Source organism: Dinoponera quadriceps, unplaced genomic scaffold (assembly GCF_001313825.1).
Source record: "Dinoponera quadriceps isolate SergipeBrazil2010 unplaced genomic scaffold, ASM131382v1 scaffold343, whole genome shotgun sequence".
NCBI classification, from domain to species: Eukaryota; Metazoa; Arthropoda; class Insecta; order Hymenoptera; family Formicidae; genus Dinoponera; species Dinoponera quadriceps.
Genome location: NW_014554441.1, coordinates 108,576 through 123,475, shown reverse-complemented (window position 1 = coordinate 123,475; position 14,900 = coordinate 108,576). Strand labels below are relative to the sequence as shown.

At 43.6% G+C, this 14,900-nt stretch overlaps 1 protein-coding gene across 1 annotated transcript in view; it reads right to left on the bottom strand.

The window, feature by feature from the left end:
- Positions 1-14,900, bottom strand: part of LOC106748630 — an 87,466-nt gene that overhangs the window by 45,789 nt on the left and 26,777 nt on the right. The window contains exon 3 of the mRNA XM_014627344.1: positions 10,824-10,850. Coding sequence (XP_014482830.1) covers positions 10,824-10,850 — 27 coding nt within the window. The remainder of the gene's footprint in view (positions 1-10,823; positions 10,851-14,900) is intronic.

Sequence of the window (14,900 nt, the reverse complement as noted above, 5' to 3'; positions counted from 1 at the left end):
CGAGCACCGTTCCTTCAATATGCGAGACGGTGTTCGGCATGAAATATTTCGATACGCTCTCTCGTGAATAATTCCGTACACGATGGCAAAAACAGGAGGAAAATAAAAAGGAAAACACAAGGCTCACTTTAGCGACCACCCGTCGAACTACCGGAAGACTGATGAAGCTGGTTTTAAAACTACGAAATCTTGCCTCGGCGAGCAATACGCGGCGTGAAGTGAGGAACGAGACAAAGTTCCGCGATACTTCCTGTTAACTGATAGTGCCAGCCAGCACGATAGGCGACCATTAAGAGGTTATTACGGGGCTCTCCATAAATCATGGTCTCTCGTCAAATCCCTGAGCAAGCATACAAATGAGAATATGCAAATCAGCGTTCGGGTGAGGCACGTGAGCGCACCCGTTCTTGCGCTCTATAATTCAGGACACGGTCTTTAAGACACGCGTATATGACACCCCTGCACACGCACCCCTGTCTCATTTCCCAAATTCGTGATTTTTCCTCGACTCGCATTTTTCATGTACGATTGCGCGATTATGATAGCGATATCGACGACACTTTCTTTTTCCCTCGGACGTTACGCTAATCTCTGAACTGAGAAGCTAGACGTTGATATCATCCACGGCTATTGGTTATTATTGCCACTGAATTTTTGCAATCACGGAAGCGATCACTCCGGTTATTTATACCGGAATATCTCCGCCAGAATTATATTTTAAATTAATTTTGCGTTTGTGTGAAAATGGAATATGTCTCGTTGTCCCGCGACTGAAAGATAATATCCTGCAAGTTCCTCTTGAATTTGAAATATTAATGGAGAATCTCGAGATATAACATTATACAAGTTATTATCTTGCTTTGACGCTAACAGTCATTTTTTTTTCTTACCGTCATTGTCTCCATGTTAAGATTTGAAGAAGCATATATTCAAGAATTATTTAGTATTTGATTACCTCAATTTAAACTTGATCTTTAATCTCAATAAATAATATGATCAGGTAACGTATTTAACTACATAGATAGAGTATGTGAAGTAAGCAAATATTAAATAATCTAATAAAGATTAATATGGAAATGGATAAGAAAGATAATACATTTTTATTCTTATAATATCTTCTTCCTGGCATTGAAAGTCTTGATTAAATTTAAAAATCGTTAAAATACTGATATGTGGAAGAAACTGTGAAAGCAAAGTTAACAGTTGTGTGTACAATAGTGCTGTTTATAAATAAATATTTAAATTTGGATTGGTAGATGTAAACAAGATCGAACTCGAGGCCTAAGGGGCATTATTAGATGTAAAAATACAAGACATGCGAAATTTAGACCGGCATTGCAGTTATAAATTATTCACAATCTTTGATTGGGAGCGTAATTAATTACAAATTCGTATTCGGGTTGTTATTCGGCTGTTTGGATCGATATTTCTTGTTGTACGAAATCAGTATTACAAGTTAATAAATAATCAGAGATTTATTACATCATAATTATTTATCGAACGATGACGGACTGCGAATGTCGGCCTGAAAATAACTCCAAATTTCGACCCGGAGTATTTTCTTACTTTCGGAGAGTTCGTCAAATGTTCGTTAAAAGTGGAAACATTCTGTCTAATAAATGAATTGACATATCTGAGAATACGTGATGTATCACCGCCCGCGTTCCGGCATTTGGCTTCCCGATCAAGCATCCCCCTCCTGGTCGCTTCGTCGCACAGGACACTCATTAGTACTGACACATACTCACGCAAATACGATTCGATTGGAGAAACAAATTAATTAACGCAATATCGATGAGAGCAAATACTTCAATAGTCGACGAATATTCGGCTCACCTGACGGTGAATGTAAACAACGCATTGATACACGTACTCCGCGCCGTTCATCACCTTGAGACGTAGTGATTTAGACACGGAAAAGTACAAATATGTATACGACGCGAAAGTTCAATCAAAACAACTCAAATAATACTTGCATCAATACAAATTCGATTAAATAAAGACTAAAGAAGCTCTTCTAAGAAGATTATAATATTTTTGCTCATATGTAAGAATATCTACCATTGATTTAAGATTAATTTCTTTTCCGTGCACTAATCTTACTAAATTATTTAATATTTGTTTGTTGCGCACACTCTATCTGTAATGTTGAGTCAGTTACATAAATAATACATTAACATGTATTGCTTATTAAAATTAAAAATAAAGATTGAATGTAAATAGACTCTATTGAGATGATCTGACATTGAATAATTCTCGATTAAATTCTTCTTCAAGCCTCAACATGGACTATTGAAAGACAATTGTATATTAAACGATTCATAAGAAATCTTTTTTCAGCCTCAACAAAACATCGAGAAAGAAGTGTTTCTAGCATCGAAAGACAACAGTACAGTGTCGCATCTCGAGATTCTCCATCGGTCTTTCAAGCCCGATGGAATTTGCAAAATTAATGCGCGACCAAAATTCTGACTCGGTTATCGGAGCGAAGTTTCGAGAGGTTCTTATCGCGCATCGCGTGACACATATGCACACGTTTCTCCGGTTCGTATTTTGCGACGCAGCAGCTGCGGCTGTGCGCGATCTCGTTGGTGGTGCGATCGATGGAAACTCTTCTACCGGCCAAATATGCTAATCCCGAAATAATCGCGCTTCGGAGCTCGGTTTCTGCCCGTTCCTGGCCACGCAGCTCACTTTCCCCGAGGGAGAGGTTTCTGAATTTTTCCCCAAGTAAAAATTGCGGCTCAAATCGGCCGACGTGCTCGGCATTAATTTCCTTTCTACTCGGAGAATTACGGTGAATTACGTAGCCCGACGAATATCCCGACAAAGGGAACGGCCGAATATTTAATTTCCGCTTCTGCTATTTTCGAGCGCGTCTCGTTACTATTCCCGCGCCCAGCCGTACGCGGCGGCCGCTTTTCACCCAGGGAAAACTCAGCGAGGAACACGGTAGTCCGACGGATTTTCATGACACGCTTAATACTTAATCATCATACCTGAGAGGCCCGCCTCGGCCGCCGTCTCGTCTATTGTCAAGTCGTTAAAGACCCGATCCTTTGGGAAGTCGACATCAAAGAGCGCATAAGAGAGAGCGCCGAGGCCGCATCGTCGGCGCTTTTCACATAGACGCTTCGTTGTACCGGGAACGAACAAGGAAAACCACGAAATCGCGTGTGGGCTCCGCTTTCTTCAACAACATCGCCAATAGCAGCGTCGCATACGGAGTCTCAACGTCGACCTACCGCGTTAGGTTCGCACCAGGATCGGCTAATTGGGAATAATGTGCCGCCCAGGTGAGTGAATCATGAAGACGATATCGCCCGACACTCACCGTATTACTCACCGTTAGTCCTATTTTTAAATCACCTATAAGATATGTGCAGTAGATTAAGAAAACAACGACGACGCGCGCGGCGACTTGGCGGCGCGACACCCGGCGAACAACTCAAAAAGTCCGACGCGTCGTTGGAAGTCTCGGCATCTTTACAACGAGTAAATATGTCTCGTCATTTTTTTTCCTTTCCTTCTTCTTCATCATCGACCAGAACCAGAATGCAAATGGCGGCGATAAAATCTGAAGAATTTCCGGTAAATACGACGGAATCTCCTCGTAATCGTCGCATTGACCTTTCGATATCGACGTATCGGGAGATTCCTTGGATTCTGATGGAATTAATAATGCAGAAAGGATTACGCAACATTCGTGTTACCGGAAAGAAGAGAGAAGAATGAACTACACTCGAGTTCTGTTCCTCCTGCCGAGACTCTGTGAAATCTTTTCCCTCGTCTTGAGATCGTCGCGTGATAAAAGACAAATTGCACGTCAATTCGGCCGACCCGGAGAGAGCGTTCGCGCGCGACGAATGAAATAAAATGCGAAAGTGGCGTAGGTAAGAGGCTGAGAAGCGTGACATTTATGGCAGTCCGAACTATCTGCGCGAATTTGACCGATCGTAAAGTTGCCTTATGCACCTTTTCCGTGAACGTAAAAGCGGATTAAGGGACGAGCACCTCCGATTGCCGCCACTCTGCTTTTCTTTCTCCTCCTCCTCCTCCGTCTCTTCTTCTCGTTCGTTTCTAGCTATACTCTCAGTCGCGACGCATTTGTTTCGAATGGACCGGCAAAGTGGCGGCATCGAGACGGATTGATTTTTAAGGTGTCTCCGAGGAGGTCGACGAATAACGAGGACGAAAAACGACGGGACGCAGGCAAGGAAGAGAACAAGGTCTCGTATTTCTATTCTCTCGTTTATTTCGCCCGTTTAGCGAGAGGTATTGTGCGATCTCGATTTCACGCGATTTATACGGAGACAGCACACTCGGTGTCCAGCCGAAGAGTCAGACGAGCGCGCTTGACGTTAAACGCGTGAGAAGAAAAAGGCCGAAGGCTACGTTAATCGTCACGTTGACTGCTCTGGGAGTCACAGATCTGATTATATAATTGGAATATAAAATGTAATCAATTGCACGTGTAATAAATTAAATACGCTTAATGTCAGACCTTAAACTAAAATAAAAGACGGGGCAAAAAAGTTAAATAAATAAAAAATAATGTAAATTAATACACAGCCAATATTTCAATAGCCGATAAAATGAGCCAACCGATACATGTATCGTGAATTACGTTTTATCGTATCTGTGGTCTCTGGTTGATCAAATTTTAACAAAGTTTTGAAATAAAACCAACGAAAATCAATGTAGCAGTCAACATATTGAACGATGAAGTACCTACTTCGTGATTGCGCGCTAGATTCTTTTCTTCCCTCGTCTTTCCGCTTATGCTTCGCAACTTCGTGAACCAATCGCTTTTAAATTAGAACTTAGAACCCGCGACTGATACAGTTCTGTACACTGATAGGTCCATCGCTCACGGGACAGACCGAGACGTCGCGCGGCCAGCACGCCGGTAGAATCCCCGACGTTACTACCGGGGTGGTTTTTCGATTTGCGTTTCGCGTCGTGACTTATTCCCCGGCTCTATCTCGGCGGTTCCGGCGGAGAAAATAGCGTCGAACCGGAGAAAAGAAAAGGAGAAAAAACGTGCGGAGCGGAGTGGATGTTCCTCCGTGGCGAGGATACAAACGAGTGGGAAGAGGATAAATGGACGTACGAACGATTCCCCGAAATTACCTACGGGCCCTCCGTCTTTCTTCTCCTGTCTGCCACCTCGTGCGCGTCGTGCTCTCCTCTTTCTACCCCTTCCTTCGTACCACTACGACCGGCCGACCGGCAGGATAGAATTCCACGTGGGGGATCTGCTATCCCGCCTCGTTCCAGAAGATTTTCCCGGCGGCAGTCCTTCTTTCCACGTACGTACGGTGGAATAACAACCGAAAGCCGTCAGCGATCATCGTTACGCTGGGAACGAGCGCCATAAAAAATAAGGAGAAATAAATACCAAATGGCGTGAAGGACGAGAAAGGAGATACGGAATGTCCGGCATCGTCATCATCATCATTACGCACGCTCCTTCGCGAATCTTTATTTGATTTTTCTGCGGAGAGAAAAAGATGTATCCGATATAGAAAAGGGGAAACTCGATGAAATGCGCGGGTAGACGGAGGACGCTTCGAGCCAACAGCTAACTCGCCATTGTTCCGACTCGGAATCTCGAGATTGCGTTCTTCGCGCACGTCGAATCTCGCCGGTCTTTCCCTCCCCTTAAATAGTGCCTCCGCCATACTCACACCCGCCCCCCGAGCGAGTACGTAAGCAGCCATTTTGGATATCATTGCTTTTGTCGGCGTTTTCTGGGGAAATCGTCGCGGGGCGGCTCGCCGCCGCGCCGGAAATGAAACAACCGCGATTTCTCCTCCGCATCGTTCTCCCCTCTTCCCGTCCTCCGGCGACCCCCTTCAACCACCCACGATACAGTACTCATGCACGAGTCGTCGTATCGGTGATGCTTCTTTTCTTTCTCGCGTTTTATTTCATCCGGTATTTGTTTCGCTCTCCCCTTTCCTCCCACCATTATATATCGGCAATTTTATCGAAGAGGCAGGCGCGAAGTCGGTCCAATAAAACGGCGTGAAATATCTATTATATAATGGCGTTATATTATCGTGAGAGCTCGCGGCCGGGCGAAGTGTATCGGGAGAAACGAGGCCAAGAACGGAGGTGTGAAAAAAATTCTACAACACGAAAGGAGAGAGAAGAGCTCAGCGGGAAATTTTAATACCCCGACATTTTGAGATACGAACCGCTGGACGCCGGCAACAAAATAAATCCCTGTTTAGGGGGTGAAAGTCGACGGGGAAATTTTGTGAATTTTTATTAATTATCCGATAAAAATATATCGCGAAAATATCGCGAGAATACTTGGCGTCGTAAAGTTGTGCGCGAAGGTTGTACGCGTGCGCTGGACATGTGCCTATCCATCGGTGCAGACCGGAAAGAGTGGAAAGAGGCCGGTGAGCGGGACGGGAAACCGTGGATGGATATTGATTCGCCGGAGCATCCAGAGCAGCAAAGAGAGTGATCAGTCGTGAAAGTCGATGAACCGTGCGCGAGCCGTGCGCGAACGATGCCTAACGGCGCTTTTACGGCCGGAACTTTCATAACTCTTGTCGTGTTACATTCGGAAAACGTGTTACGTTGCCGTTTGGGAAAAGTTGAACACGGAGCATTCGGCGGAGGAAAAAGGACGGGAAAAAGTTTCGGACCTTTCGTCGGCTGGAGCCGACGCGAAACTCCATCGTATTTCCGTCACGAAGATATCTCTATTTCGGGATAACGATTCATCTCGCCGTAATATACGTAACGATAATAGAAATATTATAATTTAGAAGAAGTCTCTCTCTCTTCGCGGATTTATGGACGTCAAGCGAGACTCAATTCCTTCCTCTCGATGCAGCGTCGAATTTACGACCACCGCTGCGATATATCTCACGGTGTTCCATAATAACGGATATTCTGCAAGTATCCTGCGGAGAGAGAAGGGGGGGGGGGAGAGAGAGAGAGAGAGAGAGCTTCGTCTATCAATCGCGCCGTTCCGCTTCCACAGTTATTCTTTCGCACACTCTTGCCGCGGTACTCCGCGAAGAAAAGATTACTCCTGTATAATACCACTATGCGAATCGTCCGAGAATCCATAATAATAAGCACGATGTACCGTCCCGAGCATCGACAGGTTCACCGACGCGTATCGATAAATCGTCGCGCCTCGAGGGCCGCGATGTGCGAGGAAAAAGCGGAGTGGTAGCACGGGAATTTCTCAAGAAAATTGCAGCAAATGCCCGACAATGGCGGCAGAGGTGGTGGAAGGGAAGAGAGAGAGAGAGGGAGAGAGAAGAGGACAAGAGAGACGATATTCGGGGGAAAAGGTCAGCGATTTACGGGCATCCATCGACGTCGAGGGTTATAGCGACGGCGAGGGATTCTGCACGGCATCCTGGCCGACCGAGGGGTTGTTCCTGTACGTACCGCGGCATCCTGGTCCCTGGTGACCCCTTCCCATTCCCTCCCTACCCTTACTGTCCTTTGCTCCCTTCGGTCCGCCCCCCTCCCCCATTCTTCTTCCTCGTTGCAGCCCCTATTTTGACAACGGCGGTGAAATTCATCGCGGTCGTTCGCCAGGAAGTATCAGAAAACTTTTGCTCTCTCTCTCTCTTTCTCTCCTTCTTTCTACTCACGTATCTCGTCCTTAATCTCGTGCCTGCGAAATGCATCTCCATTTCCGCGGGATGAATGAAGATTCTTGGACGAAGGGGAAACGCAGAGGGTACATAAGGGGAGGCGATAAAACAATTCCCAACGGTCCGCGGACTCGATTTATCGAACTGTTATGGCGCGAGGAAAATCTGACGGCGATAAAATGATTGCCGAGGACAGCTTCTACGGACCGGCGAAGGATGTAACGGTGGTCGAGCTCGACCACCGGATAAATGTGAGTGCCGATTATCAATTTGGCGCGTCACGTGGTAGTCGGCCGGGATATTCGTCGAAACGAGGCTCTTAAATAGGACGTTAAATAAAAGAAGAAAATATTTTTTATAATCTCACAAATTTTCACGAGAAAAATGCTTAACGTGTTAGCTGTCCAGCTCAAATCTTAAAGCGAAATTTGTCTAGTCAAATAAATACGTCAAGAAATTTATTTTTCTCGAAAAATCGCAAATCAAAGTAATATTTGTTAAATAGAAATCAAAAATATTTTTATTATTTTATGTTATTAAATATTTTACAGATATTATATTAGAAATATTTTTATTACACAAATCTAACAATCTTGCAGAGGTTCTCATTATCTTACTTTATTTCATTCGATTGAACATCTCTCTAAGAGTTTTAAATACCATTTTACTTAATATTGTTACTATATATATTGCTTTTTTCTACTTTACACCGTTAAATGTATCACCGAGGCGATAAATTGGCAGTTAACGTGTTAATATAGACTCATGTATTTTTAAAGCTCATTTTGAAAGAATTTACGATAATGCGTTTTCGGGATATGTTTTGTGTTTGCCGAAAAGCCACATATGCGAATATGAACAGGCACAAAATTTTCTTGTTGGAACTTTAAAGCCTTGAGCGAGTGTTAATCCTCGAGGGGGCTATTGCTTATAATTATACCGTACCGAGAGGCATTATCTCGCGCAACACTCGCTCTCTATCTTTTCTACGAAGAGTCGTTGGGCCTTAACGAAGGATAATGTCAGGTGTTGGGCAACTAGCTTCTCCAAGCATTAGCAATTACCCCCCGTCTACGTATGAACCCATCGTCCACCTATACGCCGTATTAACCCTTTCGCAACGGCCGTTTTCACAGTTTAAACTTTAGGCAGGAAGCTATTTTACCTTTGACCGGCGCGCGTTTGCACAACTAATTATAATGCATTTCTAAAGAGTCATCGGTACAAATGATTTTCGACAGACGAATTTCAAACACGCACTGAACGCGAATATACGAATATTGCAATTAATTTAACGATGTGTGATTAATATAATATATTGAAAATTAATCGTGAAAATTATATGATTATTCTATCGTCGAATTATCAATTCATTAGACAGTTACGAAAGAGCTACCGAATATCCCACGAGACGTGTTTCTTGATTTCTACAGAAGATGTTAAAATATCACATTTAACACTGGAAGTACTGAGTGGTCATTTCTGACCGTTTCTATTTTTTAGATCGATATCCTATTTCTTATGTAAAAAATAGGATTATGTAATTTTATGGCTGAATGAAAAATCATAAAATTTCAGAATCCTACCTTTTACACAAGAAATAAAATATTAAAAAATCGAAACAGTCAGAAATGACCGTTCGGTACTTCTAGTATTAAATGACGCCACACGACTATCGACTGCGTGCGAGAGGAGTGTCGAGTCGCGCGATATACGTGTACAAATCGTAAAAAGCCAAGCTGCGGCGTAAACTCGTCGGGTCGATCACGCCGATGGCCTACTTTAATAATCGCCACGTCGCACGAGACACGCAAAGCCGTAATTCAACATCCCACCAGACCCCGTACAACCAGGAACAAAGTCATGTCTGAACGATCATTCATATCGGGCTTTCCGAAGGTTCACCGTTACATAAGTTCATTGGAAAAAATCCCACAGTGATCAATGCATGACGGAGAAATAAATATACCCGCGCAATGCCGTAAATGCAACCTCGACGGAACGCTTGACGAGAAACAAATTTTTTCTCGACTCACTAACACTCTAAATGAGCGTTAATGAAACACGATAACACGACACATTCTAAGCAACAGTGTATCACTGTTCCGCAAATATTTCTCGAGAGCGACCAATCGCTGGAGAAACCGGGGGGAAAATAGAAGTGCGGCGCGGTCTATCTCTGAAAATTCTAGCAACGCTCGTCCCCGCATTTGGCAATTAATTAAACTCCAGGCCGAACAGCCTCGATGAACCGCTCGCGATCGAACTAATTGCCAAAAATTTCGTCGGCCTACCTTCTTTTTACTCGTACGCTTAAAAACAAAAAAAAAGGAAAAAAAAAGATAGTTCGAACTGTCAGCTAGCCGATGGAATCGCGCGAAGCGTAGAAGAAGGAGAAGAGTGAGAGAGAAACTTTAAATCGACCATAACCGTTTCCTTCGAATCCGCCGCTATCGAGATCTGCTCGCGTCGATCGAATTATAACCGTCCGCGATATGGATCGCGCGGAGTTCTGGCGAAATCCCGTTACCGAATGATCGGTCTGTCACTTCAGCTCGACGCGGTCCTTTCAACCGCGCGACGGCACTCGTCCTCCGAGAGAGGATCTGTCGAGGAGCATCTCGACCTGCACACGCCGCCGATCGATTGCGTATGCACCCACGCACGCACGCCTCGTACATCATGTTCTGACAGATATAGGGTTCGCTCGCTAATTTCAGTTATTGCTACGAGCGCGCGCGAATCGTGGAGCTTATCGGCAATCTGGACCGATGTGTGCGGGAAAAGGGGCAAAAAGAGTAAAAATAAATAGATAAATAAATAAAAAGAGGGCGGACACGGCGAAATTCAGCGTGATGACTTTGCAAGCGTGAAATATTTTTACCCGCTGAATAATATTCGACGTGCGAAGAGCGGTCCCTTTGATTATTGTTTGCGAAATTAAATTTCTGAATGTTGTAAAGGGGAAATATATACATCGGAAACGTGTATCGAAATACAGGCTAAACTCGCAACGCTCTTTGTTCGTGGTTTTTCGCATTGCATAAACTCGGTCATCGTGTAGCCGAGAGCTTGTGGTTTTATTAAACGAGGCCTGGAGGGATTCGTGCGCAGAGCGCGCTTCCTATGAGGACGCAGAGTTATTTCAAACGCGAATCGACTAGAGAAGAATGTTTGGAGACTTACCCGACGGCCGGCGCGAGTCAAAGATCCCTGGAAACAAAGAAAACGAAATTAGAGAAGTTTCTCCGGGTATACAGTGCTAGTCACAATATTCCCGCTCAGACGGTTCTTAATCCTTAAATGCGCAAGTTTCTTTGTCAGTGATTTAAATCACCTCGAAGTTACGGTAAGTTTTATAACACGAGAGAGAGAGAAAGGCACGAGAGAACGAAAGAGAGAGAAGGAGAGAGATTTTGTGTCAGCTGAAAGATAAGTTACCCTTTGGACTTTCTCGAGAATATGATTATGTTTTTATGGAGATGCAATTATAATTGGGTATTAGGAAGATATCGCCGGTTAATGTTGAATTACTCGTCAAAGCGAAGGAATCCAAAGGAACAAAGGCGCTTTACCGTCTATCGGGCAAAAATTAATTTTGCGCGAGTGTGTCATTTATGAAAGAGTACGCCTTTCCGAGTGACTCTGAGCTCTGAAGAGCTCGAGAATTACGGGACAGCTTTTACGTAGAGAAGGATCGACTGCAAATCGACGAGGAAGAATTCGCAGGCGCCAAGGAGACAGATTTGGAGCGCGCACTCTGCTCGCGATTATGCCCGGCCGTCTCACGGATGATTCGTCGTTGAAATTTGCCGCGCGAATTAGCCGCCATGAATGTATCCCAAACGCTCCCCTTTGACGACACCCGAATTAATTAAGTTCGCGCGGCGTGTTGTAACTGATGTGTCACGGCGCACTCAGCGTGAGACAGAAAGACTGTTCGGGAGGGTATCCTCTCTCGCCAAACTACGGAAATGTTTCGTCGACTTCATGCCCCGTGAACTATCTCTCTCTCTCTCTCTCTCTCTCTCTCTCTCGCTTGCTCGTTCGCTCGTTCTACTCTGCGAACTTTCCCCGACTTTGATGTACAGCTATTCGCATTATACCTCGTGGGCCGACCGTCATAATGAATTCCCTAACGAACGCGGTCAATTAGGAGCGCAAATTCATCTCGCAACTGGCAGCTCGCGGGAATATTATTCATCGCGCGAGATACTGCGTCACGACGATGTATCTAATCGTATTTACAAGAATTATGCAAACTCGCATTTCGTTCGCACACGCTCGTTGCCCGTTGCTCGAATTTACCGTCTGCCGTTGTTAAAAATGCGACTTCTCGTGCGATTCGCCTGTTCGCATTCACTCGCCCCGTCGCTACATTCGCGAGTAGCGATAAAATTTCGAAATCGACGACGCTCGGTGAACTTTGAAAGAACGATCCACGCGTGCGTGCCTTTTTCGAGCAGTCCTAAACGGCCATCAAAAGTCTGAGCGCCTTCCACGGGCGAAACTTTTCAACGAAATCCCTCTTTTAGCCGAAAAAATCTCGTTTAAACTAAGCCTGCCCCCTTTCCTTCTCCTACTCCTGAAAAAAAAGCAGTTACGGCTATTTGGCAAATACGTCTAGAACCAGTTCTATTTCCGTGTACGCGATTTTTCCCCGGAATATAATGTATTGTAGAACTTACATTCAATTAATTTGAATTGGTCACGAGAAGAATATTTAGTTAAATAGAATGTCACAAAAAATTATGTTCGAATAAGTTGGATGCCACGAAAAAATGTTTAATTACTACACAGTAAAAAATGTATATCAAAAATTGTTCATTAAAATTTTGCTACTTTAACCCTTTAAGCCTCAATATACATAATAATGTACATTAACTTTGGGCTTTCTATAAATTTCATCTGTTGTAAAGTAATGGTTCCGTCAATATAATTATAAAAAGTTACCCTTTTCAAAAGGGTATTGGGTAATTTTCAAAAGAAAGGTAAAAAAATATTATTATAATATAATATTCATTCTGAGCTACAACAATTTAATCTTGTATTATATCAAGAAAAATAATAAAGTCAAGAGGTTAATGTCAAGTGAGAATGATTAATACTTCGGTTTCTAATTTTATAAACACATGTTGTTCTAACTATAAAAAAATTTGCACGTTAAATATATTGCAAAATATTGTATAAAACTGTCTGTCAAACAAGCTTCTGTATACAAATTAAATCTTATACTTTCTATACAAAAATAATATAGAGGGGTTTATATAATAAATTAACAACTTTAAATTAAAAATTATTACATGGGAAAATAAAAATATTTGAATCTAACAGATTCCCAACAGAAATTAGAACGTCTTAAAGACGTCGCAAAACAAAAAATTAGGACGTCCTAAAAACGTCGCAAATAAAAAAAATTAGGACGTCTTTAAGACGTCGCAAAACAAATAAATTAGGACATCCTAAACTAAGTTAGGACGTCCTAATGACGTCAAAGACCAAATTAGAACGCCCTAAAGATGCCCTTCACAAAATAAGACGTCGTAAAACAAATAAATTAGGACGCTCTTAAGACGTCCCAACTTAAAATAGGACGCCCTAAAGATGTCCTATACAAACTAGAACAAAGATGCCCTTCACAAAATAAGACGTTATAAAGATGTTTTTAGACAATTATACGTCCTACGACATCAAAAAACCTTCGAATAAATTATAATTTATTCCAGTGAAATCGATATGCGAGCCTTAAAAGGTTAACAAGAGGAATGTGTTAATTTAACATTATATTTGTGCACTTTTTAACACATTCCCCGTGTTAAAATAACACAAAATTTCAGCGGGCCATTTTCAACACAAAATTTTTAAATATGTAGTTAAAAATTTAAAAAAATTTCACAAATACTCATATTCGATTAAATGGAATGCAACGGAACAATTATTAATCATAAATTAAAAAGTTCCTCGAGATCTCGAGTCACGTCGAATTCGTGAAATTCACGAAGAACCTCGCCAGCTTCATCGAACGTAGGGTAATACGACCGGCCATCTCCATTGGCAATCCGCGTGCCCTGCATACATCAGGAAGAAATCGATGTATCGCCGTTGTGGGCGATGCCAACGGCGCGCCATTCGACGCTGCGATCCCGGTCATCAGCACATTCGCGCCATGCATCGGCGGGCCGCGATAAAGCCGCGGACAGCGGCGGGAGTGGGTGCAGTAAAAGCGAGCGCATTAGCGGGGCCGGCAAAAAGCGAGCTCGTCAACATGCGTGGCTACTACACGCCTCACATCGTAACATAAATATCCGACCGGCCACGTGATCGTTGGGTGGTCTTGTTCTTTCTTCTCAAGAACGTGTCGCACTCTTTCATTTCTACTCCCCCCCCCCTTTCCCCCACTCTCTCGTTCACACACGTGATCTCTCTCGCTCTTTTCATGGTGATAACGATTAGAAATTAACGAACGTGGCGTAAAGTCCGTAAATAGACCGTCTGTGCGATTCCTATTCTCGGAACATCGTCAAGCCGCAAATCGCCACCCGGCAAATCGTATATCGTAGAATTATTTTTATTTTTCTTTCTTTCCGTTAACAGCAAGTCGACGATGCTGTGCTTGAGATGCGCGCTTTATAATCTTTAATACGTCGGACACGCTTAGATATTCCTTCCTGAGGTGAGATTTTTCGCCACGATCGAGAGAGAGAGAGAGAGAGAGAAATTCACTCGAAGATATAAGTAGCACAGGCGGCAAGAAGAAGCTGCATCGCTAGAATGCTACTCGTACACTCGCAGATTCCACTGATATCAACGGAGTTTCGAATTTTATACGGTTCTTTATGCTCCCCGTAGGCCCCATCGCACATTTCCCATCGACGAATCTCATATTCCACAAACGCCAGCAATATTCCACCTACGCGAGCACGCTCACGCAGAACTGCGCGCACTCTGACTTTTTCTGTTTTTGCCAAAAAAAAAAAAAGCCGAGGGAATTTCGCCGATAGTCGCGGATTGCATCCTTCCTCTTTCTCTCTCTCTCTCTCGCGCGCGCTCTCTTTCCGGGTTATTAAATTTCGCCGCTGCCCGAAGAAATTCACCAACGCGTTCTACGTCAAATAATCTCGAACGTTAAGTATATATTGCGCGCGATCCGTCCGCATTCCATTCATAGTAACCGAGTTCGGAGTTTTATAAGGTTCTTCTTCGCTTCGAGACGCGCGCCGCAGATCCCATCACCTACATCTCTCCGCGCGCGTCGACAACATT